Source organism: Sceloporus occidentalis, unplaced genomic scaffold, assembly GCF_023333645.1.
Source record: "Sceloporus occidentalis isolate IW3139 unplaced genomic scaffold, rSceOcc1.0.p SCAF_31, whole genome shotgun sequence".
Lineage (NCBI taxonomy): Eukaryota > Metazoa > Chordata > Lepidosauria > Squamata > Phrynosomatidae > Sceloporus > Sceloporus occidentalis.
Window position 1 is genome coordinate 2,539,416 of NW_028317011.1, and position 27,333 is coordinate 2,566,748.

A 27,333-nucleotide genomic window follows, 5' to 3' on the forward strand; every position below is an offset into this window, starting at 1 on the left:
TTCACATAAAACCAATACCAGGTAGCAATTAGTCTGCAAGTTCTTCTGACCTATTGATTACGTGGTTGTCATAGTGACAGGATTCTGCCCAAAACGTGTTTTGTTTGCACCTGCATTAAATAGGAGCTGGGGGGAGGGGAGTTTAATACCATATATTGGCCAACAGTTATGCAGTTATGACTAGATTTATATGTACCTTCGATTAAAGTGGACACATCTGGTCGTCCTACAATCCTGGTAACAGTAATTGATTGATTTGCATGATTTTATTAGACGGGAGAATAACTTACATGGCCTAGCAGTTCAAACATTCAATGTGTTTAATATACCAGAACAATGACAGTACTATACTGTATCATCCAACATTTCAGGTGTTTGAATTGGGACACTTTTTTTTTTTTTTTGACATGGGGAGTGGTTAGAGGTAGGGCAGTGCCATGCCAAAAGGTGGCAGTGCGGGCGCTGTGATTGAGGTCAAACAGAAGGTGTGTTATAGAGCACATATGTGTATGTGAATGTATATACTTCGAAATAATATATGAATTTGTAAATCAGCTTTGCTTCCCCAATTACAAGGAGCCACAGGAATCCTTTGCCTCCAAAGCACCCATAATTTATAGTATGAGTTTTATAGTAGAATCATAACGGATGTAATTTCCTCTAACAAGACTGCTGATGTATACGTAGAGGTGCTGATATCCCAGAGCATGTACACTGATCCAGTGCTTATAATTTGGGAACAGACCTAATACCTGTGCTATCTTAGCCTTAAATACTTTAAAGTATTTTCCTTTGCCAGAGTCCCATTTTGTAGATTAATTCCTACAGCTATAAAATGATGGATTTCCTGCCGTGTGTAAATAAGTCAGAGCTGTTGTGATCAATCATAGAAGAGCAAGTTATTTAATGCAGTCATCATATTACAGCAAACCCTTAGCAAGAGGAATATTATCCTAACTGCTGCTGGTATTCTGAGCACAGGTCCTGCAATCTATCCTCTTAGGTTGAGAAGTATTTTCCTAATAAAAATAATTTCATCTTGTGAAAGGTCTCGGAATAAATTCATTCAGCTCTTTCCTCTCCTGCTTAATTCACACCCGTCCCATTTCATTTAAAAACCTGCAGCAGTGAATTTCATTTTTTTTGTCCTCTCAATCCACTTTTCCTCCCTTGCAGACTCTTTTATTCCCATTTGGATGAGCGTTCCCCTTGTGTATAAATATGCTCCATGTGCTTTGCTTTAGAACTTCACTGCATTTATCATAACCTATTTCCTCTTCTGAACAAGCAAAGCAGGCAGTATAATAGTTGGATGTTTGCTGTCGGCAGTTTTGTAACATTAAGCCAAAGCTGGATTCATTGTGTAGCAAATGCAGCATATCATTGACTGGATACTCATGGGAAGTGTGTGGTGCATTTGTCTAGTGTTAAGCGGAATATACATCCCCCCCCCCCCTTGGTTTTTGAGATCATCATAGACATTGTAATGGATATCTGCTATAACTGATTCTATCCCAACAAATTTACAGGTTTCAAAGTGGTAAAAAGTGTGCTGAATGAGCAATGGCGGCAGTTTCATAACCCTTTTCCCACTTACTATAATTAGGCATGTGTCATGCATGAAGACAATGGTTTTGATTAAGAATGTCCTTATGGGTCTGTCCTTTTTTTCATAGACCTGACCTCAGGCTCAGACCATTAGCTTTTTATTAATATGGATTGTTCTAAATGAGCTTCTAGGTTCATCCCTTCTGACCTACACTGGTGTCTCAGTTGGTCTTGGTCCCCATTGAATAATGAATAAACCACTATGGAGAAGCTAGTGACATTGCCAGTGTTGTCATTTCTAACTGGCAAGTATTGGCTTTTGTGGGCAGCAGAGGAGGTTGCAGTATACGCCAACCAATAGCAAGTGCCATTTGACTCAATTTACTGGGTTTCTTTTAGGATGTTCAGTTCTAATATTTAACAAATTAAAGTGTAGGCTAGTACCAGAGCGGTTTATTTTTCTACAACGTAATTCCTTTTTTGTGGGTTTAATATTTCCCTCATGCCACAGGGCAGCAATATGTACTGGTCAACCGCACAAACTTTTCTATCCTGAAAAAAATGTTCAAGGTGGCAAACCTTACCCATGTGTTAGTCTATTTTGTTTGTTTCTTAATGGCTTTATATATAGATATATATTTCTTTAAAAATTTTGCTCTGCAGTCTTCTTTTACAAGCAACGATGGTGTGTTTTTTTTTTTTTCTGGATTATTCCCATATTTTTAAGCATTTGGATACTTTGGTATTCCTTGCTTTATAGCAATGCACAGTCAAAGCTAAACAACGCTTTCCCTGAGTGTGCAATGCAAAGACACAAGCAGGGTAAATGTGTAAAGACATTGGCCTTTACACCCACCGTTTGATTCACATCGATGAAATGATGAATCCACATTTAAATTGCTGAGGAGATCACATTAGATGGCAGTACTCTGACATTCTGAGAGATCTATTTTGTGGGTTTTTTCCCCTTTTTAATTGTGCAATAAAGCCCTCAGCAGGATTCACGAGAAAAGCAGATTGTTTGCATTTTAAGAGTTTCTGTTACCAAAGCATTTTTCCTCAGCCTTCAACAAAATGTATTTCTTTCAATTCATGTCCTGTGGATCTCTGCAGATGTGCAGTCAGACTGAGCTAAAGCGTTATACCTTGCCTTTCTCACAATTGTGTTTTGTAAAATAGGGACTAGGAATTTCTCTGATTTTAGAGCGACATTTAAATTTTCCTTAACTGGCAGGAGGTAGTTTCCTGGGTCTTAAGGGCTTTTACTCCAGTATCATGGTGGGGGGGGGGGTCATACTTTATATGAACCTCCACATAGGGAGTCAATAGCAAATCCTCGTCGAAATGTCTGCTTAGAACATGAGTAATTCAGATAAGGAAACTTGAAATCACACCCTCCTGTTATGGGTCATAGGGACTGGTGTCAAAGATCCCAAGGTTGTCTCAGACCCTGCTGCATTGCAGCCTGCTCTCCCACCGCTACGTAACAGCCTTTTCCACCTGTCACAGCTGCTTTCATATACTGCTTTCAGTTGATGTGAGATGTCCCTTGAGGAGACGTGGAGCCCATCACTATAAATGGCAGATCCATTAAAGGACATGCCTTTCATCCTTTTTGCACCCACAGTAATTTATCAACCATTTCCCAGACACTTTGCTTCTTTATAACAATAATTTATTTTCACGCATGCTAGGGGGGGTGTAACACTTTTGTGTGAAATACGTTTGCTCATGACATGATTTGCTATGGGGGAAACTGGTGGTTTTGTTTTTTTTTTGTTTGTTTTTCCCCATGGCGAATAGAATCTCTAACGAAAAAACTTTTAACAGCAGAGCTACAAAGAGCTCAAAATCCCATTGGTTCTACAAATTTTTATAGCCAATACCCAATTTTTATAGCCTCCCCAATTTTGTAGTTGTATATATTCATAGTCTCATTGTAATGTTCTACCACAGTCTGGCACATAATCTATAAAGGAGTAAAACATTGTGTCCATTAATCCCAAGAATATATACAGTATAACATTAGCCTAAAGTGCTGTGCCTGTCTGAGTAAGCACAGAAGGGTCCATAGACACAACAAATGATGTATATTCTTAGTTTGAACCTGCCAGATTCTACATGCTAACCAGAGCATGTTTTTACGTGTTTTCTACATTTCTGTAACCATACTGGTACCAGAGTCAGACCTAACAGCTTTCTGGAGTTAAATCTTTACCTGTAACAAATTGTCCTTTGTTCCCAGAACACCTTATAATCAGTGATTTCTGCCAATAGCATTGAGCACGAGTTGTCATACGCAACTTCCTGAACACGAACACATATAAACCCCACCAAAATAAAGATCATTTATTTTCATTAGCTTTGTTTAGTGGGTGCACTTTCTGCTGTTCAACCACTGAAATGATAAAATGGGGATGCGCATTCATTAATTTTCTGTGCACTGGATGGATCACTGGGATTAGAGTAGGTTGCCTTCATGTCAGCATTATCAATAATATCAGTGGAGCCAGGTATTCCACCTACTTGAACGGTCTGTATAATGTACTGCTCAGTTATATTAAAGTTCCTTTAGGACTGCAGCTGATCTATCATCACAACGTAATGGGGCTGTTTACTTAAACATAAGATGTAGTTATCAGCTCTAATTTTGCTTAATGAGTAGCTAACCTATGCTGCAAACTAGGACCCTGCTATGGACCACCACAAACATTTAGCTTATGTTATCTTTAGGCCAATGTTACAGCCTGCATAACGCCTGGTGGTATCCCGACACTCTTCCATGGTATTATCTGTCACACCTTCTGTAAACTAGTTTCTCTGTCTCGTATGCACAATACACTTCTAACCAAATACAGAACAGCTTCCCGTTGTGTGCTTATAAGCATTGGAGGCCATCATTTTCACTTACTACGGTCTATTCATCCAGTGTTTCATCAACCAGTTATATAAAAACCGGTTGAAAGTATGTATTGTATACACACACAATACAAATAAATATGTGCAATCGACCAGTTAATGTGAAGAGGAGCATGGCACAGGGGTCTGTCGCAAGGTCTAATTGTCATTGGTCCCTGTGAGGAATTTGCTGATACAAGTATCAGTCATTGAGGCTGCTTATGACTAAGCACAGTTTGTGCAAAACGCGTTAAGCGTTTTAGCCCTCCTTGATTTTACTGTCCAAGGACATTTAATCCCTTTTTGTACATTTACGGATATCCCAGTGTGATTTGCTGGTGTCAGCTGACGCAACTATTTGTTACAATTTGGGACCTGGGCCGAGACCTTTTTGGCGCTGCAGCACCCAGCCACGTATAGGTTCAATTATTTGAAATTACATTGGATTGCAGCGTCTCAATTTTGACTTTTTTCCATTTTTTTTGTTGGATATTTAAAATCTGATTCTACACCTAAAGACAGAGTTTACCCAGTCACGCATATTGAAGTATACAATAAGGTTTAGGTTTTAAAGACTCCTGAAATCTGCTAAAATTTTAACTAAACATGAAACAGATAAAACATGCTCCTGTCCCTGATTTCATATCCAGTCACACGAGTAATTTCATAATTGCTTTATGCGTAGGATGGGTTCCATTTTTAGTTTCCTGAAGTGATGTTGGGCTTCATATAAAGATTGTGAAAACGTCATGCCTTTTTTAAAAAAAAAAAAAAAAAAAAATAGGGGAAAAAAAATGAGAATTTGAAACGATGCTGATTCTTTCTTTTAAGTGGCTCAGCACCTTGGGGATCATGCCATGATCATCTTCCCTATAAACCTATACAACTTAAGAGCAGTATTGTGTGATGTGTTCATCTCTGGAAATAAAGGCATTAACTGCCTCTGTATGTCGTTAGAATTGCTACTGGTCATACTTGGTCATTGTCAAGCATGCTTGGTTAGATATACTTTAAGCATAGAATTCTGGCAGAAACCTTTCCTTTGGCAATGAGCTTAAATATACTGTGGTCCTTCTGGCCTTTACATTGTGTAACTGTGCGGGGTATGGCTGTGGCATACCACCTAACCACCCCAATTTAGGTAGTACAGCCACCATTTTGGAGACTCCTTCTGCAGGCATTGGTATTATGGGCTTGCTAGTGGCGGGGCTCAAAGAAGATCTCGTCATAGGCCCAACCTGCTGTTATGTGGATTGAGGTGCCTCTGCTTTTGCAGCATAGACCTCAATCAATGTTACATGAAAAATGCAATAAATAGGAATTTCCTTCAGAACAGTTTCTCGTTAGTATTTTCCGTGTCAGCTAAGAGTAATTCTTTTAGAAAATATCCGAGAACAAGTAGCACAGTCAAGCTGAATCTTCTCAATCCTTTAGTAAGTCCTTTAAAGCAATTCTTTAAATGGTTCTGGTTTATAAACCCAGGGGTGCCATCATTACTTTGTGTGAGAGATGTTTTAGATCTGGGATGCTCACTAAAAAATGCAGTTTTAGTTTAGAATGCAAAAGGCATTCTAAACTAGACATCTGCATGCGCTTGGCACTTTGTGAATAGCAGATACTGGAACAGCCATTGGTACAGTGTACAGCAGGTAGATGTAGGGACCTTGCTTCTGATGAGCAGTGACGTTTAGATTTCCCTGCCGAGTAAAACAAAGCAACTCCTATCTTGGAAAAGCCTCATTAAAGATACTGACCCAGATACTTTTACTTGTAGCTAAATGTTTTATTTCTCATTAGAATTGCCACTCAGCAGTGCTGAAAGAAAATGGTGTCTGTCTTCTCTGTTTGCGCATTGCCAACAATTACCTACGAGCTATGACCTCTGGTCTACAAGGAGAACGGGAACAGTTGAGGCTTCATTTTAAAAATCTTAAATTTGTCATTTTTCTTTCCTCTGAAGGAATAATTACATTAAAAAAACAATTTAAGAAGCCTTTTCAGTTTCTATGGTAACCTATCAGTGCCTGCTTGTGTGTTCCATGTTCCTGGCCCCCAAAAAAGTATGTATATGTGTAAATGAAACCATGTATACCTGATTAAAGAAATATTTCCGCGAAGGCTTTGGGCATTTAATAATGCTATTTCTAATGCTGTATTTACAAGATTCTGCAAATTAGCCGGGAAAGCGCCTTTTAATCTTAAATCACTGCTGATTTAAAAATATACTGCATAAAAAAACTTAAATATTTTCCTGCTTTTGTCAGCCCACTCGGCAAACTCCTCAGACCCTACACTTGGTTATTGATATTAACTGCTTGTGTCTGTGATTAACACGGCTGTGGGTGTCGCTAACATATAGAAGTCAGACACGGAAGTTGTTTACAGAACATATGGCAAGTATGTTTACATGGCAGTAAATGAAGTACAAACTACTCGTCCACCCCGCACGGCGCACACAATACTGACTGCTAAGAGTAGAGGTATACATTAGTCATAAGCAGCCTGCTCAATGTTGCAATCTGTTCATTAGATCTAACAGCGAGGTCTTAATGACTTATATATGTGATACCATAAGCGTGTTTTTTTTTTTTAAACACCCTTTTTATCCAGTATATCATTGACTTATGTAAATCAAGATTTATGCATAAAAAAATATAATTTGATGGCAGATAAGGACCATTCAGCCCATCTGTTTGTCCATTTTTCTTGATATAGAGACTCATACCTTATTCAGTACTTAGATTCAGGATGGCTTGTAGCTATTGTCCCACTGTTTGTGCGGGAAATCGGAGTACAAGTGTTTTGTGTGTATAGAGAGTCTATCATGCTTGTGGAATGTAATGAGGCATTCTGATTAAATATAAGCTCCTGCTTTGGTAGCTCATCCAGTAAGATATGCTTTGTTTATGTTCCCCTGTTACATTATACTATATACGCTGCGGCATAATAAATTCAGCAGCGCGACCTATTCTCAAAAATATCAGATTGTATTTGTGCGTTTGACATCTACTGTTGTATTTGTGGGAGTTTTTTGCTCTTGTGAATTAATGGCCAAACTGTATATTTGTAATCCAGGATGTATGTTCCGATCCTTTACCTGCTGCAGGATTTATTGCATTAGGACCAGTGTCTATGGGAATGTGGCTGGAGTAGTAGAAATAGGCTGGTCAATATACAACATATAAGTTTATACGAGTGTTTTACTGCACCAAAATGCTATGCATTTCTCTGGGCTCTCATATATAATACACTTAAATATCGGGTTTGATGTTTTATAACTTTTAGTTTGGTGCCTCTGCAGTTTCAGTATGTTTTGTCTTTAGATTTTGTGGTTCATTGTTTGCTCTGCATAAGGACATAACACTTTTCTTTTCAGTAAGCAGAGTATGTGGTAACTTAATTGTCATTTCTCATACTGGGTGATCTTCAAGTACGCAAACTGACATTGCAAATTGTTTAATTTTGCGATCCCCATCCAGCTCCAAGCAGGGTATTCTTGCCTGGGTCATACGATGCTAAATTGTTTTGGACCAGCCTTGTTAACTTAATCTGTACAAAGTAATGGCATGGCTAGCGTATTTTTCACAATGAAGCATTTCCCTATAAGAGAGGTTAAATCGGCATGACTGGGTACAACATGTTAAACTTTAGTGCTGACCAGGCTTGGACTGGCCATCTGGCATACCGCGCAAATGACCGGTGACCGCTATAGTTCCAAACACACCCGATCTGCCGCCACTCTGACTGGATAATGCCCAGCCGCACACTGCCTGAGCATAAAGTGTGTGACCTCTCATATCCAAAATTGCAACTCATAATGGGGTTAAAGGCAACCGCATAGTAAAGGATTTCATTGTATGTGAGACTTATATCTGAAAATATATGGCTTTTCACTTACTGCAGCAATTAACAGTTGTCTGCTTGATACACGAACTGTGACCAAAATAAGACCTCTAGGAGAAACAAGCACGTTCTTCATAAAACAGGAATTTAGTGAGCAGTTTGCTAGTGAAGTGTTAATTAATCTTTGAGCCTGTTAGTTTATATATCTCACAGTTTACATAGCACTTCGTTCATCATATGCTCGGCTAAAACTAAACCTGCCGTTAATAAGGCTCAGGTGTTGTAGTCTGTTGGGAAAGCAAGATGGCGCCTACCAGCAAGCCTACAATGACTGTTTTATGCCGCTTGCCTCTTTATAAAAGGGTTAATCCAGGCTGAGCTGAGCCGGATCCAGAGAGATTGAGACAAGTCCCAAGTCTCTGCATATATTGCTTACAAACATTTCCAAGGCATCTCTCATATATTATTTATAAAATTCTTGTCACTGAGCACTTAACCATTAACTTTTCTTCAGTGCTTTCTCAGTGGGAAGTTAAATAGCTTATTATACCAACTTTTCATTGTTTGTCACGTGGAAAACGGATTCTTGTTACTGAGCATATTTCATGTTTTTCACCTAACCATGGTTGACATCATGAAAAAACAGAAGACCAGCTATTCCTTTGTAGAGTCTACAAAGCTACAGTGTGCCACTACGGCCGGGTCAGCATGTGCTGTCACGCCAGCTTCCTAGATGGATTATTATACATTAAGCACTTTTTAAAACTTTCTACTTTTTTGCTGTTCTGTCCTGAACACATTCTTTTTTTTAGCTATTTCAAAAATGGCTCAAGCTTGGAAGTCAACTCATAAAACATGACTGCTCTGCTAAACGGATCCCAGTCCCGCACATGGACAAAAATAAGCATATTTTAAAAAATAGCGCTTTAATTTTAAAAACTCGTTAATCCTCATGCAAGGGCGATTTATTGGTCACACTGACGAACACATGTTAAATACATCCAATTGTGTAATACTTATGGCCCCTTTAATGAGACATGTACAGTACAGATGTAACTATGTACCTAACTAAAGATTGTTAAAATAGTTCAAAGCACTGCACTGCTCTGTGCAAATATAATCCTCCTAAATTTGACAGCACACCACAGTAATAAACTAGATGCGATGTCGACAGAGCCCATTCTGTGACTACTACTGTGTTTTACATGTAATACACAAAACCCACACTTCTGCATACGACGGTCAGTCTTTAGCGGTCTCGTATAACTGTAGAACTAAGATTTTTAGATTGTGGCTTTTGTGTCCGCTGTGGATCTGTGAAGATCACTGCGTGAAAGGTAGGTGTGAGTAGGGACGCAAGCATTTACAAGGACGGTACATACCTCATTATCCTCCATGCTGCATCTAATGTGACTGCTGACAAATTAAAGTGCCAAACTGCACTGCCAAGGATCTACACTTGCACAAGGCTCACAACTCTGGATTATAAAAACAAAAAACTGTGTCCCCTGGCACATGCCCGCACTTAGGGCTCGTTAATCATGGCTTTACAGTGCAAATCAGGATCCTGTTCAGTTACTCCAGCTAAAATGTACAATGTTCATTTTTTATCTTAATGGGAAGAATAGATATCACGTGATTAAATAGCCATTAAATATTTTGATTAACCATCAGAGCATAGTGGACAGCTGTTTAACTGGTTAACACAGTACCATATTTCCACTCCTATACAGTTTAAAAATAAAAAACTTCAGGTTGTTTAAGGGAAGGTTTTGATGCTACTTTACTCCTCACAGTGATAGAACATATGCCGTAGGCTGCTGTAAGTAATTCATGTTTTCTTTGTTCCATATATATTATTGTATTCACGTTGTGGGTGAAACGTAAACACCAGGAACAAGTGCTTTTCTGATCATGTGGCAGAACAGTTAAATGGTTTGTGTGGGATTCTACTGTAATGTAATGAGGAATTTTCAGATACTGGTAATATATGGTAAAACCTTTACCCCAACTGGTAGTTTTTGTATCCTGTAGCACTCATGTTCCATTGTCTTGTTAAACGCACAAACTGTGATTTTTAACTTCGGGTCACAGACATTTTGTGCTTGCTTTGAGTACATACCCACAAAAGTCCACTTTCACAGACACTGCAGGTAGATACCTATTCATGATCTCGCTAAAGATACTTAACAAGCGTACATGAAATTGACCCTCTTTTGGGGGAGTAACTTTAAGAGATGAGGCTAGTTGAGTGTGGACATGGGGCCATCCATATGTAGGAGTGGGCGTTAGCCCCATACAGCCCTTAGGTCGGGGTTATGAAGAATGTAGGTATGACCAAAATCTCGCCCACCTTTAGAATTTAGATACTAACCTGGAGAAGCAGTGCCTCTCCTGGGGAGTCTGTCAAACCTACAGGTATGTAAATAGAAACACAATTTGGTAGGAGATAACAGCCATTCAGCCCATCAGCAAAAAGGGCAAACATCATGAAAACTTGGACCTTAATCAAAACTTGATCCTTATTTAGATTCAAGATGGTTTTATCCCTGCCCCATGCATGTTTAAATTCCCTTGCTGTATTACCCTCTGCCACTTTTGATGGGATGCTGTTCCATTTATCTACCACCATCTGCATAAAGTGAAACTTTCTTAATTCTAAGTGAGCCTAGGTTTAATTTTCATATTATGTTTAGTCCTGGGTCCACATGGCAAATAGTCTTTCCCCTCTTTCTTGCTGATACTCCAATTGACACTCCCTTCTCACTCTTGACCAAATAAAAAAAGATGCCAATAGCTTCCCCACAGACACCATTTGACGAATAAAGACGTTCTTTATGTAAAACCTGAGTAAAAAAATAGTCATGGGTCGCGATTATCACAGGTGAGGGTTAATACATTATTTGAAGGTAAAAACTACAGATAGTATTGATGAGAAGGATGATCCACTTATCGCAAATAGAAAATTTCTCATCTTGTACTGTGCAGAAGAGCAACTTCAACTTGAGGAAGACCTCCTTGGCATCAGATTACTTATTAGTCTGGGCAGTTAATGGCCTCTGTCATAGAAAAGCCTCTAAATAATGCACAGTGTCTTAAACACATTTGGAAAATATTCTTTCAAAATAGTAAATCAAAGTTGTCATCTTATTTATTTGCGTATACATGTTAAATTTATCTGGGTCTCAAAACGCTCTCAATTCTACCCTTGTACGTAGAGTATAGCTGATTATGGAACTCTTAGGCATTTGAAGAACTGATGAAAATAACTGAATAAAGCCAGCTACCCAGAAATGGAGAAAATTGATCCGAGCCACAAACCTTCTTGAGAAATGTCTATAATTAAATTATTGCATCCGGTGGGACTGATCAACCGGCAAGCAAATAAAGTACCGTACCTGATCCCACCCAAACGCAGTTTAACAAAAACAAATTACATCACTGGACTATTTTGAGGAATCTCTCACTTTTGTAAAAATCTCTACCTTTTTCTTCCCAGCAGCCCCTTAGATTAATCAGAGCCCAAGCAGCATCGTAACCCACCAGTGTGGTAGCACCTCCACTGCTGGTATCGGCCTTTCTCTGAAAACCTTTCTGACATGTTCACATTTATCCATCTACAAACTCCGTTCCATGCTAGTGTTATACTCACTAGTATCGATTTGGAGTATCTTCTATTGCCAAGACTGCTAAAATGGCTGACCACAAATGTTTGCCTACAGCAATTTCACGTTTGCTTTTTTTTTTTTGTTGTTTTTGTTTTTTGGGGGGTTTTTTTTTACCAGTTGTGGTAAAACACACGATTTTTGTTGGACAAAAAGCCTCAATATTTTTTGTTATCCTAACTAAAGGCACTTGTATACATGCTTCTGGAGTAAGAGAAATGGTACCTATATGTATTTATATACACATACAGAGAAGGGCCTTTGCATCTAAATGTTTAAGAAATTTAAATGAATTATTTTACCGTCTTGTCATCTTTGTTTTTCCATTTGTCCCCATGCCTGCTTACTTCTAACACGTCGCCTAATCCTATAGTGAGATACTGCCTTTTTACCCATTAGAATCCCTAGTGTATCAACATCCATTGCTGTAGGTATAACTACCTTCGTTCATATATCTGCAAGATTTTTGCTGCTGCTGTTCCTAGCAATTGAAATTCCCCCCCAGACGTATTTTTTTTGCACAGCCCTTTTCTGGCAGCCAAGGTGTTGCGGTATCCGGTGAATGTGTACTAGATGATGTATACTGGGGTGGTATAGCTAGTTAATTGCCCAGGCTTCTATACAGTAAAACCTAATCATACACCTTTGCTCTAGCTAACTGATCTTGCTGTGTATCATACAATGACGAATTTGCTACACCAGAGACATGATCACTCTTCACGGTTCACATTCCAGGACGGTTCAAAAATCTGATAAGTGCAAACTTCCAAGAAATATGAATAAGAGCACTGCAGTTCTCAAAGAAGCCAGATTATTATATCCTGTTAATTAGTCTCCGAGTGACCTTGTGCCCAAAGTCGAGGTTTCAAGGAGAAACTACATGGCATCACTTGGCTCACTCTGTAGTGCACTGCAGCAATACGACAATAAAATGCTTGCACATAGCTGTTCACAAACACTATTCCAGATTTATTACAGCAACCCCAAGTGAAAGCTGCAAGGGGCCCATTTTCACTGTCTCTCTAATGAAGTCTTGTTAGTTTGATCCTACCATCAGACGCAATTAAACAAAATATTTGCTTCTCAATGTACACCGTGATTTGGTGGAAAATGCCATAACATAAATTTAAAATTCATATGTTTGCACCAATACTCCAAAAACCCATCTTTGCAAGATTACAGCCACAGTCGGGGTTAACACATCACATGACCGCAATTCCTTCCCCTTTTGCAATAAAGAAACCTATCTGACTTTAGACTGGCTATTAGATTTTTGTTTTCTTTAATAAACTAAAGCATGAATTCACGGTACATATGTCATTTCTATTGTCTACACATTGCCGTAAGGAAATAGCCTGATTTGCCCCCTTGTGTGACCAGGGGTAAACAACCTACGTTGCACATTTTGTTCTACACAAAGAAACTGCAGCACGTTAGCATACAGTGAATCGCAGGCCCATCCAGGTGTGAAGGGGTGGGCAATATGATTTTATTTCCGCACTACTCTCTTCTGCACAGCCGCCTAAAACATCCCCAAGACAACTTTTTTATCTCTTTGCTGTACATCCTTGGTTTCTATAAATGCTTATCTTTGAAGTGGTAGCCCTCTGGGTATCACAGCGCTGCTCTGCATCAAGTTTAATTCTATTGCAATGATGGGGGGAAAGAAAATACATAGATTGTAGGATAAATGGAGTAAAGACATCTCATATTCAAATTTTTTTTTAGTGTCTGGCACTACACAGGTTAAGGCTCAACATGAAATCATTACTGCAATAAAAAAGCAATTTTCACTTTTTCAGACACAGCATTGCCTTGCAATTATATTACTATATAGAATTCAGATCAGAAACTGACAATAATGCCTACAAACCATGTGCTTCAGTACTGTACAAAATGTCAAAACGTTGCTTAACCCTTTGGGTGTGAAAGCAAGAGGTGCTTACCCTGGTGTGTAGAAGGTGGAATTCTTATTTCAGGAATGGTGGTGGTCAGCTTTGGTTTTGTTCTGAATTACCTTTCCACTGGTTTGACACAAAAGGGTTAACCAGAGCTTGCAGGAGTTTGGTGCAGAGTGGAAAGATGCGCCAGCTCCTTTTCAATTTCCTGATTATTTCTGTACTGCTTTTTGGCATACTAGAGTAGCATAACTGAGCACCATGCAACCTATAGATTTTATATTAAATGTGCAGGATTAGGGGAATCCACCTTCCCTCTTTTACACATTCTGACCTTCAATTCAAAACACACTGTGTAGGTTTAAGATGTCGGAAAAAAACATAAATACATATTTTTTTTCCCTTCCAAGTCTCCAAAAAAGATCCTTTATTGCATTTTTTAAACATTTGGCACAGTACAAATTTGTGGTGCTTTTTAACACTTTTTTTTTTATATAAGATAAACCTGTAACGAATGATCTGGGACTCTTAGCAAAAAGAAAAAAAATCTTAGAAATTTTTTTTGCTGCTGTACACAAACAGCAGCTTTTGAAAAATGGCAGGTTGCCCTTGAATTTTCAACTCATTGCTTTTACTTATTGAAACAGGTCTAATCTGTGTTTTAATTATAATGGTACAATAACAGCATTTTTGCACCCTAACTTCACCGCCATACCACTTCTTAAATAGAACTTACAAGTTAGAAAATAGTTTTAAATTTTAATATAATCTTTCTGTCATCAGCCCATAGATTTAATATATAAGCATTTACAAGAAAACAAAAATGTCTCTCTCTCTGTACAAAAGTTGTTTCTTTTTTTTGTGCATTCTATTGCATGTTAATTTGAAAAAAAGTCAGATTTGAGTTTCCTGTACCTTCTCTTTTGTGTGGGTCTGAATTATATAAGGTTCAGAGATGGTTGTAATTGTGGAGTGTAGAGAATTACCAATACTGTTAGCCGTCCAATGAGCCCCATGGTGTGCTGGCTTGTAGGTGTTAAAGTTCATATGGTCGTGAATGGTGGGCATCACAACTGCCCCCTCACCTGATACTCCTGTGGGACTCCCAGTAGGGATGTCCTCGTCCACTTGGATAATCTCGACGGTCCTCGCAGCAGCCACAGTGCTCCTCTGCTGATGTCGCTTCCGTAGCTTATAAAACACAATTAACATGGCGGCTGCCAACAGTGTTACTGCCACAAAACAACCAATGATGATCTTAGTGGTCTTCATCACCTCATCCAGACTAGTTTGAAGTTTGTCTCCAGAGTCTGAAGTTGGCACTGCCACCTGTTTGGGCATTTTGGTGGTCTGTATGAGCACTGTAGTCGTGGTAGTATATGCCGGCTGGTACCCTGTGGAAGTGGTCGGCACTGGCTTAAATATCATAGAGATGTCTTCTGGTGCCATCTCGGTAGTTTCCACCGTGACAGTAGTGAAGAAGCTGTAGTTGGAAGTGTTGAGCTCTGCGGTGCTGACGTTGAGATAGGCTGAGGAGTTAGAGTTTCCTGCCACATTGGTCACCATGCACGTGTAGAACCCAGTGTCTGTTAATAGGACGTGAGAAAAGTTTAAGGTACCATCGTTAAGGATGGTTATTCGCGGGTGGTTGGAAGCGTGGCTTAGGACAGTCCCATTAGGCAACAGCCACCTAACTGAGGACATGGCTGAAGTTCTACACTTCAGTTCTGCCACTCTCCCCTCTGAAATATTTAAATCCCTAGGTGCATCCATCATAAAAGGGGCTGAACATTGAAAAGATGAGTTGTCCACCTCCACAACATACTTCCCCTTCATGTGCGGTGGGGAATGGCAGCGGCCACAACATGTGGAATTTGTAGGAATATACTCTCGCAGCCATCCTGATAGCCAAAGAACATCGCAATCACAGTTCCATGGGTTGTGGTGCAAGTGCAACTCTACCAAGTACCTCAGATTGGCAAAAAGGTCATGTGGAAGAGAGGTCAAGTTATTGTGAGCCAAATTCAACTCTACCAGAGATGTAAGGTCATCAAAAGCATTGCGTTCTATATTGGTTATTTGTGAGTTCATTATCCATAGCTTTTTTAGTGACCTCAGCCCATAAAAAGATCCTGGTTTGATGTCTGGAAAGTTGTTACCAGAGATTTCTAGTTCCTCGAGCCCTATCAAAGGTGTGAGGTTTGGCATGTCTCTGATGTTGCACATCCCAAGGTTAAGGTATTTCAAATTGTATAATCCCTCAAATGCTCCCTCAGAAATGTATTCCAATTTTTTTAGTTCCCCAAGGTCCAAGCGCATCAAAGATGGTACCCTATTGAAGGCATAAGATGGGATGCTCTCAATGGGGTTGTTCCTGAGCCATAACTCTCTTAACTTGGAAAGATACTCAAAAGCTCCACTTGGAATTACTGTCAACCAGTTGTCAAACAACTCCAAAGTATTGAGGCTGGCCAAACCATTGAATGCCCCAACCTCTATCTGCCGGATAGAGTTCCTGCCAAGTTGTAGCACTTCCAAATGGTGAAGGTGTCTGAAAGTGTCAGCTTGGATCATATGGATGTTGTTTTCCATAAGGTTGAGGTACCGTGTGTTGGATGGGATACCTTGGGGTACTTCTGAGAGGCCGCGGCGTGTGCAGACCACCTTACTGAACTGGTTACTGCAGGAACAGACAGAAGGACAGCTCTGGGGCCCCGAATATGCTGCACAGGAGATCCAAGTTTGCACCATGAGGTAGATTATAGAAAACAGGACAGCCTTCCAGGTATGGTGCACAGTTACCAGCCACAAGAAATTCATGATGTGGCACGTTCATAATTCACCATCGTCTGGGATTTGGCGTAGAAATATGAACTTGGCCCTACCCAGGCTTTAGGAGGCTGGAAATGCCTTTTTCCATCTATATAGATATTGGGGGTTGTGATTATCAAGGAAGGAATCTGAGAAATTAGCTGGTTTTGATTTTAGAATTCAAATGGCAAATTATAATGCATCGTAAGGCAAAAAAAACCAAAAGGTCTGTTATGTGCACATTGGGGGAAAGGAACATACCAGGATCTTCAAGCCAGTGCACCCCTCCAGTACAGCCTGCTCGGGGAGCAGTCCTTTAAAATTTCTTAGTTTTTGTTAGAGTGCAAAAAAAATTGATAAGGTAACAGGGCTTTAGTGGGAGGGGGGCTTACTGAAAGACAAAATGGCTCCTTTAGGTAATCCAACACCAGAAAAAGAAAAACCAACATTAAGGGAAATATAACGAGGGGGTGAGGCCCACTTGCCTATGCAGGTGCATCATTTTGCTGCTCCCCTGGGACAAGTGCCTTTTGCAGTTGAGATATTCGTCCTTGGATTCCACTACTGTCTCCAGCACAAGAAGACGGAAGATCCATTTCTGAAGCAAACTGGAATACGTTATTTTAGGGCGATTCAAAAGGAAAGATGAGAAAAGGGGGAAACTCCAAATGCTCCCTTCTGGTTTCCTTTGCGGGTGTCTCTGTTCTCTTGGTCTCAATATTTGGTATCCATGCGATTCACACACTGCCTGCAGGATTCTGATTTGTACAAAGAGAAAAGCAGCACATTGCAGGCATTGACTGTTTTTTCCCCTCCTTGCTGGCTTTTCTCTCCCTTTTTCTTTTTTATAACTAGCTTCTCAAGCTGTGGATGCAGCAGCTGTAGCTTGCTCCTTGCACACTTGGCAATAATCCGTCCATATCTTTAAAAAAAAAAAAAAAAAAAAAGGAAAACGATGAAAGGGGCAGCACAGGTGGAAAGGAGGGTTGGGAGAAAGTACACTGGGGAGAAAAGCACAAACACACACCTCAGTGCTGAGCCCTTGGTTTCAGGTGGGTCTGCGGAAGGGACTGGCTTTCTCAGCCTCTCTTCTGCTGCCGCGTGGAAGTCCCGCTGTAGCGCCTTTTTGTTATGAGGTAACGAGTTGTGGTGCTCTCCCAGATTTGCTTGTAATTTCTTTCCCAGTGTTTTTAGCAGCAGGAGAGCAGGCAGCAGTTGTATCGGAGCCTCGCAGCATTTTCATTTGTTAATAGTCCTCCTCTCTCCCTGTTTGCCTTGTGTTGCCAGCAGCAGCCAACCAGCCAGGGTGCTCTCTCATCCTTTCGTCCTTCAGTCAGAACGTGGATGTACTGCTGACGCATACTGTTCTGAGGAGAACATTAGCGTGATGCAGTGCTCCTATGTATTCACACAGCCCCCCTCCCACCCCTCCTTTTCTTTCCCTCTAGGGGTTAATGCTCAAAGCTTCCAGCTAAGTTGCATTGGCTGCTTCACATTCCCTCCCCCCTTTCAAATCTGCCCCCCCTCTCAAGCTTTTCTTTCTTTTCTTAAATCCGGCAGAGGAGTTATTAAAGCAGAGCAGGCGGTGTGAGTTTTAAGAGTCCGCAGCTAGCAGAGGCTGATGCTTTTCTGGTTCCTTTTCAATGAAATCAGTTAATGATGCTTATCAAGTGCTGTGCTTTTGGTGCCTTTTTCTCCTCTTCTATATCGCCTGCATTCCATCCTTGTCTTAGCCTGCGTTGGGATAAATGCAGAAATGAGGTTTCAGCTGCCAGGGGCAGGAAAGATGTGATTGGCTCTTACTGCCAGTGCAGCGTCATCAACACCAATTGCTGACTTTGCTTCCCTTTGACGGCAGGGGTAATATACAGCCCCCAGACCACTTCTCTTCCGTCACCCCCTTTGCCCCTCTTTGGACATTCTGCATTCACACCCCCAACTTGAGAGAAACAATCAGGAACAGCCCAGGGCTGGAAGAACAACTGGGGGTATAATAATGGCTGGATTATGCCCGCCAAACACACCGTAAACTCCTTTGTTCACTTCATAGATAGCCCTGCAGCCTTTCTTCAGACGGAATGAGCTGATGTTTGCGTGGCTAACATGTAGTCCACAGAATGAGAAGAGGAGGCTCGCTTCTCACTGAGTGACCCGTCCCCCCCCGTTCACTTTCATCAAAACAACCTGTGAATCAGACTGCCTTATTTCTTTGGCGCAATCCTCGAGATGCTGCATCTACTTCTATAGAGCTGTCTCCCCCTATGTGCACTTGTAAGGAAATGCCTGCTGTATCCTACTCGCTGGCGTCAGGTGGAGGTTGATTCGTCTAAGGAAGTATAGAATCTACTGTCCACAGAACCAGTCCTCGATTTGCGGTCTCTAAATTTTTATTTTTTTTAGACGGCTCAGCATGGAAACTGCAATTGTTCTGTGTTGTACTCACCACCTAAATCTAGGTAAGTAGCAGTATTTCAGCCTTGGTTAAGGGACCATGGCTTGGCAGAAGTTTGTGTGTGTGTGTGTTTGATCATTGTGCCAGTGAAGTTTTCTCCTGAACAATGACTGTCTTCATCATTTTATATACCACTCTGGGAGAAAAGCAAGCTGCAGCACAGCCAAAGGTTACAGTTCATATACTATGGTCCAAGGGGTTGATCTTCCCCTTAAATCTCAAGGTGTTATATCGGTTGCTGGGACTTCAAACTTTTCTTTTAGAAAAAACACATTTCTGTAAAGCTCTCTGTAATGTGGTGTTTGGGTTTTATTTTTAACTTGATGCTTTCTTCACATCCCATCTCTCCTTGAATCCTGCTAACATGAAGTTTATCTGCTCCATCTCACGTGTGTGTAATATGTATAGAATATATGTTAGAAAATGGCTGTTTTGAAGGATGGCACTTATCACTCATGAATTTTATGCAATTTAATAGGTTGCACCAACTGGTACTGAGTCAAGGTTTCACTTTTTAAAAAAAGTTTTCCTTCTGCTAGTCGCTTGTTTACTTACGATAAAAATAAATATATAGTAGTTTGCAAGTGGCGGCGTTTTCCAGCTTCAGAAGGGGGGGGCTACACACTTAGATACTATGTAATTTTGAGATATGCATATAGTCTTGTCTAGTAAGAATGTTGCAGAGGTGAGCTGGTTCCTTGCGCTTCTAATGAATGCATGCGAATTCATTTACTCAATTAACTCAAGCAAATGGTCTGCTACCCCCCTACCTCCCTTCACACTTCTAAACCTGGGGTAACCCTTTTGTGTGCATATTTGATTAACCATAACTGTAGATGTGGGGAGACATCATCCGGAAGTTGTCTGTCACAAAATCAACTCTGTGGTGTTGTATTGCCAGAGGTTCAGCAGAGACGGGGTTAAGCTATGCGACAGACAGAAATTGTGGCAACACTCTCATAGCCTGGTTATAGCACACATGAAATATTAATTTAAATTTTCTTTCAGAATCCCAAAAGGAAAACTGATTTCTTGTAAGCCCATTACTTTAACATCTACACATTCAGAATATGTAGCCCAGAGCTGCATAACAGATTTCCACCCTAACGTTCGGTAAATAAACTTCCCCTAGCCATTCGACTAGTGTCTCACTTGGCTGGACCCCATAGAATTGCCCAGTTTAGCCCTGAGGTTACTAAGCCCCCATCTCATCATCCTCAACCAGATGCCACAGAAAAGCTTGTAATACAAAGTTATTCAGGAATCCTACAACCTAGCAACATCATGAATTAACATTTATCCTTCACGTTTCTGGTGATGTAAACAACTCTGCATTTACATCCCCATCTCCGTGCAATGGCGAGTGTTTCTTTATGCTCCATGTTTGTCAAAGGGAGTGGTAGCAATAAGCAAATGCTTCAAAAGGAGCCGTCTTGAAAAGGGTTAATTGGAGCTATTCTGTTTAATAGTGCGAATGGCTCTCCTGCCGCAAAGCTATTGAGCACTGTCACCATGTAGGCTGAAATCCTATTAGTTTTTCAAGAGGGACCAGAAGCCATATTTAATGCTGGAGGGGAAAAAATACTTTAATAGGTATAAAGCCAGAGGCAGGATCTGGATTAAAAAGGTGTAATAAACTATTCATTCTGTGCAGAGTGGTTACAGATCGTCTCATTTAGCAACATGTGTCTGAAGCTGCAGGAGGATTAAAGCATCAGTCCTCTGCTTCTAGGAAATACAGTATTAACCCATGACATTCTGGAGAAGCCCACATCACATTTGAATGCACAGGGCAAGTGTGTTAATGTATGATATTCTCAGAATGACTTAAAAATCCTCCTAATAAATCTTATTTGGTTTTCAGTTACGTATTTTTCAGTTTTTTTTTGTTTTTTTTTAGCTAACTCTTAATTCAGCTAATCTGAAACATGCCTCCCAACAAATGGTACATTGACAGTGACAATGTGCTTCATCGAAATGATTGAAGAACCTGCTCTATATCATAGAGATCTTTGTCGAAGCCCTCCCATCAAACATTAACTGTTTGAATGCCAAACTGCTGCAAAATGTGTCGCAAGCGTTTTGGACATGGAAAAAATATGAAAAAATAATCTGAAGAGGAAAGTGGGGAGGAACTCCATTTTCAAAGGAATTGGAGAATTAAGTTAAATTGATTCAGGCAAATTAGGAACACCTGTTCCAGCCATATTTCTGCCTGCTGTTAAATTCCACACACTTGCAATATGAATCTTTTTATACTAAACCAGCATTGTACCCACTGTAAAAATGAATTCCACAACTGCATTAGCGTGGGTGGGCTTTCTATCCCCTACCTCTGCCAGCAGTCTAATTAAAGGAAAAAAATCAGACGGATCCTCAGCCTGACCTCTTGTGATGTTAGTACGTTTTTCTATGTGAAATTCACTACTATAATTTATTAATCAACATTTTCTTTAAGTGAGGTGCCAGCTGATTGCTATGTTTTTCTGAGCCGCGCAAAATCACCAGTACAGAGTAGGGTTCAGGGCCGTCGCCCTACTTATCAGTTCTTGCAGCTGCGTTTCCAGGATTTCGTCGAAAGTACTGGCTCTTGGAGGTCCGTTCCCCCTCTTCACAAATCTCGTTTCATTCGTCCAGCTACATACTACGCCTAGATTTATGCTTCTACCAATACAGGAACATGTAACCATCAGGCTACAGGGTGGTCCACAGGTTTTTTTGGAACCTAAGATGGAACATCTAATCATTTAAACTTCAAAGGGCCTCATTACTTCATAGATTAATCTAAACAAGTGTGTTTACCAAGCCCTCCTTGGTGGGTAATGACTAAACCTTACCATTCCATTAACTTCTAGCAGTGTTTGAAGGGAAAATAAAGGTGACCTGCTTGTGAAGGCTGAGTGTAATTTGAATAGTGCTGCTGTTTGCTTCATTTCTTTGCTTATATTCCATTGTTCTTACAGGCGGTGTGGCGTTTATGTAGCTGCTGCTTAAGCACAGGTCTTGTAAACTGAATGTGCTATTAACTTAAATGAATTTCAACTTTTTCAAAGTGGCCAATATGTTTAAGCTTGGTATTCTCCATTGTGCTACCTATGCAGACATTTAAAAATACTTAACCCTGTTAAGTGTGTACCTTGAAACAGACCAGTCTTATTGGGTATGATTTCTTGTTTTAGTGAGTTAATGTTCGTGTTTTTGTTCTCGGTACTTTTATGAATTATTGATTTCTGCATGTATGCCAACATTCCCCCTATAAGTATTGATTTATTGCATATGTTCTCTTTGAATGATTTTGGGAGTGTACCCATTAATATTTATATGCAATATACGTTCAGACGTTACTGCCTGCCGAACATGCTTGATTCGCTCTAACATGATACATACCTCTTCCCTCCAAGGATGTCTGCTTAATCTATCCTGTCTCTCTGAAGCATGATGCCCATCTAACCCACTGTTAAGGCATGGCTCCAAAATCATCATATTTTATTTTAAAATGTCAATGTCGTCAAATGCGTTTACTATTGTCTGCTCTTATAATCCCATATCTATAATCTAATACTTTCTTTAAATTGCCATTTTCTTACTCTGTCTATTACAAGGTCTTCTACTAATTTTATTATTCTGTAAAGCTAAGCTTCCTGTTTGTCGTCTAAAATATCCTTGTACTTGTAATTTTATAAGACACAGTGGTTCCTCATAAAGCCATTAGGATGTATATAAAATGGCACAAAGTTAGAAGCAAGTCCTAACAATCTCATGAGCCACGTCCAACTTCCTCTTGGGGTTTATTAATCCCTTCCTTAGTGTATGTTAAACATTTCCTATTTGTGCTCATGCAAAGTTGAAATATGCAGTGAAAGGGATGTTTGTCTCTGATACCGAGGTCTAGGTAATGCAATGTGCTGGATCCAGCAAGATCACGAAGATCATTCATATCTATTTTCTGTAGCATCTCGGCAGCGCCGTCCTCTGCCATTGTGACCGTTACATGTACCTTGGTATGCAGGAACAGGGCAAGTGTCTCTACATTGTACTTGGGATGAATATTCTCAATATATCCTTGTCACTTTAGTGGTCTTCTTTTGTTTCCATCTCATCGCCTTTTGTAGGAGAGCAGAAGTAACTTTACAATACTGAAAGCATGTTGACATGGTTTTGTGAGGCCTGCGCTCAGTCGAGTGCTTTAATGTCAAGACGCTTTTGTCGCTGTATCTCGATCGGAGCTTCTGACTCATTCTCATCAGTCTCCTCCCCCAGTCTCCCTGCCACCCGCTACAACAGATACTTGTTCATCTTTTTTATCATAGGAAACAAATGTAAAAGTAAACAGTTTACTGCCGGAAAGAAAACTATACTTAGCATTCAGGTCATAATTGTCTGTAAAAACATATTTTGTGGTGTCGAATGGCAACAGGAAAAAAAATCATTAAGACTCAAATTCTGCCAGTTTTGACCACTTGTCTGCTCAGTGTTTTTTGTTGTTGCTATAAATGCCTTTGAGAGTGGACCCGTATATTTTGTCACCATCAGAACGTTCAAGAGTTCTGTCCAGAATGGACTTGATGCCAAACCTTACAGGGTTGTCATTCTGTTTGCTTTGTTTAATTTTGCATGACAGATCTTACACCAATATTACCAGAATAAATTGATCATTAGAAGTCTAAAATTAAGGTCTTGTACTGTTTTTATGGTAACAGTCTATATCAGTTTTTGGATTCATACAAATATGCCACAAGTGTGGTATATGTGCAAACATTTCTCTTAAAATAGCTAGTATAAAGGCATTCTTTAAATCTGTAGTCGGAACCTGGGAGCTGATGCTTTATTATGTTGGCATATACGGTGAGATGGATACAGGCTTTGTTTTGGTGTGTGCAGTCAGATGGACATTGACATTCTTAGAACTCAGAGAAAATACTATTTTTGCCAGATGAAGCCAAATACGCCTGATGTTTTCCAGAGGGAGGCCTGTGCTGTATTCCTGCTGGACATTAAAAGATGTACCAAATGCGGTGGAAAGGTTCACTGATTCCATACGGGGACTCTTCAAATCTCCTAAACTTATGCTGAGGGATTATTGATCTGCTATGATGTGTCAGTAATATTTCTTGACAGTGTTAAATTGTACAGATGTGAAGTGGCATGTCGCATCAGTAGGTGGTTTGTAATCTAACCTCTTGGGAGACGGCGAACCCAAGCATATTCCCTCCTCTGCTTGTGTATTTACTTAATAATTAATGGAAAATAATTTACTCCAGGCACTAGCAACCATTGACTGATCCCTAACAGTTTATCACCTCAGTCGCCTTCCAATTACCGCTACCCTAGACCTTTTCTGCCCCTTCTATATTCTTCGCAGACTTCCCCCCCTAGCAAACTGCAGACATTGCTCTCTAAAAGGATTTTTTTTTTCTTCTGTTTTGCAAATCCATTAGTGCTTTGGGCTTAGTCCAGATCAGGGGATTAGCAAAGCTGGATTTTGCATGATTGTCCCCACTGAGCTGGTTAATGTAAGTATGCTAATGGAGATGCCAGGAAGTTGGAATTTGGACTCTAGTGCCAGATATATTGTGTGTGTGTGTATGTATATATATATATATATATGTGTATCTATATATCGTATTGGCTCGAGTATAGACCGCACCCTAAGTTAGGTGCTTTTTTAAAGAAAAAATGTAATTTAAAGTGTAATAGATATGCCGCCGCTCTGCCCCCTCCCCGAGACATTCTGCCACTTTGTACCCCCCCCCCGAGATATGCTGCCACTGTCTCCCCCGAGATATGCTGCTACTCTGTGTCCCCCCCCCCCCGAGATGTGCCCCCCTCCCCTAGACTTACCAGTGCAGACTCCCGGGTGTCTTGCGGGGGCATCTATTCTACGCAGAACGGTATACAACTTACCGGAGGTTGTATACCTTTCTGCGTAGAATAGATGTCTGCACTGGTAAGGAGGATTGTTAAAGCTTACCGCGCAGACGTTCACCGGCTGCAGCGATGCGCACGTAAACAACCTCCGCTGCCGGCACGTCTGCACGGTATGCTTTAACAATCTCCCTTGCCGGGACTCCCCCCGTGGGAATTCCCGGTAAGGGAGATTGTTAAAGCACACCGAGCAGACGTGCCGGCAGCGGAGGTTGTTTACGTGCGCATCGCTGCAGCCGGTGAACGTCTGCGCGGTAAGCTTTAACAATCCTCCTTACCAGTGCAGACTCCCGGGTGTCTTGCGATGCGCTTAGACAACCTCCTGTGCCGGCGCTCCCCCTGTGGAAAGTGCCGGCAGGGGAGGCTGTCTGAGCGTATCGGAGAGTAGGATGCAGGTCCCCTGCACCGCTGCGGGGGATCTGTATCCTAACCCTGCTGCCTGCCCGGCGCCCGGAACTGCATGTCCCGGGCGTCGGGCGCTAGACCCCGAATATAGGCCGCACCCCCACTTTAAAGACAAAGTGGGGGGTGTGTGGCCTATATTCGGGCAAATACGGTATATATTCTGTTGACTGTTAACTTTGATACCAGCTGACAAACAAAAATACAATTTACCAGTATTGTGGCAAAGTAGCCCATAATGAACATAGGAATATGTAGCATTTTTGACATTAAAATGAACTGTATAATTCAGTTTTGATTTGATAGTGAAAGTGTTCTGCTATCACACCTAGACTGTGGGTCTTTTGAAAGAAAGCTACTTATAGGATTTTCCTCCTGGTATGAAGTCTGTCAGGATTTAGCAAGTGTTGGCTCTTTCAGTCCAGCCCTGGCTTTACATGTTTGTCTTATAGGATGCACTCATTGGACCATACTATCTTTGAAGCAGCTATCTCTTAGATCATGATATTGTGGATCCTTCAAAGTATCAAGGACACATCAACAGGGAAAAAATAAACCATGTTTTACCTAAAAGTTCAGTTTTTGTGACCTTTTACATCTCTCTACAAGCTATTGCCCTTAAATATATCTGACCCTGCTACTGTTAAAGTTCAATAAATCTTATTAACAGAGTTGCCTATCACTTCTGTTCTAAAACAGCGTTAACACCGTATTCCAAGGGCCCAGTCTAACACTAGTTTATACTATAATTACATCAGTAATAGCTCTTAAGGTCTGGTAACTAGGTCTCTGTACTCCCTCTTCCATGGAGCCTACATTTCTGTTTTCTGTGTCAGGGAAATGTATGACTCGGTAGCTGAAGAAGAGTAATGTTGTGCAAGGTGAGGTCAGATGGAGAGAAGTGGTGAAGGACAGAATTTATATTACTGACTTATGACTTGTGACCCCTTTCCTAAGCCCCTGGTGTATTTTTTTTTTTCTGTGCTGGATCATTTGTACTTTTTCTTTCTCCTCATTACTCTGGATTTCTAACAGATTTGGGTCACTTGCTTTCCCTCTTCTACCCACACAGGATGGAATTAATCTATTACAGAACGAATGCTGACTTTCAGGTGGAATATATGATGAAAAGTAGCTGTAAGAGCATGCAAGGCCAGGCCATGCAAGCGTGTGTGGCTGGAATCATGTGGTCATATTAAGATAATGTCCAGGGAATGACAAATGCATTTTATAGAAAGATCTATTTCCCTTGGGTCTCGAGAGAGGCTATGAGCTCTTCAGATACTAAACTCTGATTAATTATTCCTCATGCACTGATGGAAATTAGTCCACAGACTCTGCTGGAAGTCATTTGTACCATCACATCGCTGACTCTCGGGTTCCTCCAGCGTTAAACTAAATTCCACAAGCCCGCACTTTGAATTCTGGTTCCATTTATACTATGGGCTTGACTAGTAGCACAACAGTTAAAATGTGTGTGTCTGGGTAGCGGTAACCTTTTTCCTCGTGGAACAATATGCTGTAATTAAAGGCTAGTCAGCACCCTTTCCACAGATGTGGGATGAACCATTCGGGACAGAGTATCTGTATAATCAGCAGAACCCCCCTTCATGTTCTTACATGCACACTGTAATTAGATGGAGAGCTCTGATTAATGCTCCTTCAGATAGATTTGCTTTCAATAGGTGTATTCGGTATAATTACATTGTTTCACTTGCTTTTGAAAAACCCAGTAATTGAAAGCTGCCGTCACTAAGTTTATCAATGTTTTTAAAGTGACGAAACACGTGGCTTTATGTGCAGTACGATAAGTAAGCATATTTCCGTCTTCGTACCCTAATTCCTTGCAGTGAGCAGAAGCTTCTGTTGAGACTCTGGATGTCGGAAGTTT

At 40.6% G+C, this 27,333-nt stretch overlaps 2 protein-coding genes across 2 annotated transcripts in view; one reads left to right on the plus strand and one right to left on the minus strand.

The window, feature by feature from the left end:
- LOC149298729 (staphylococcal nuclease domain-containing protein 1) overlaps window positions 1-27,333 on the plus strand; it is a 356,956-nt gene that overhangs the window by 266,504 nt on the left and 63,119 nt on the right. The gene's annotated exons all lie outside the window — the stretch shown is intronic.
- LOC149298730 (leucine-rich repeat-containing protein 4) lies at window positions 14,747-16,672 on the minus strand. The gene has a single exon (XM_089487211.1). It carries the CDS (start codon window positions 16,670-16,672, stop codon window positions 14,747-14,749), a length of 1,926 nt encoding a protein of 641 aa, XP_089343337.1.

Bases quoted from the DNA above. Each gene is read 5' to 3' on its own strand.
- LOC149298730 (XM_089487211.1), bottom strand. From the start codon at position 16,672: ATGAATTTCTTGTGGCTGGTAACTGTGCACCATACCTGGAAGGCTGTC.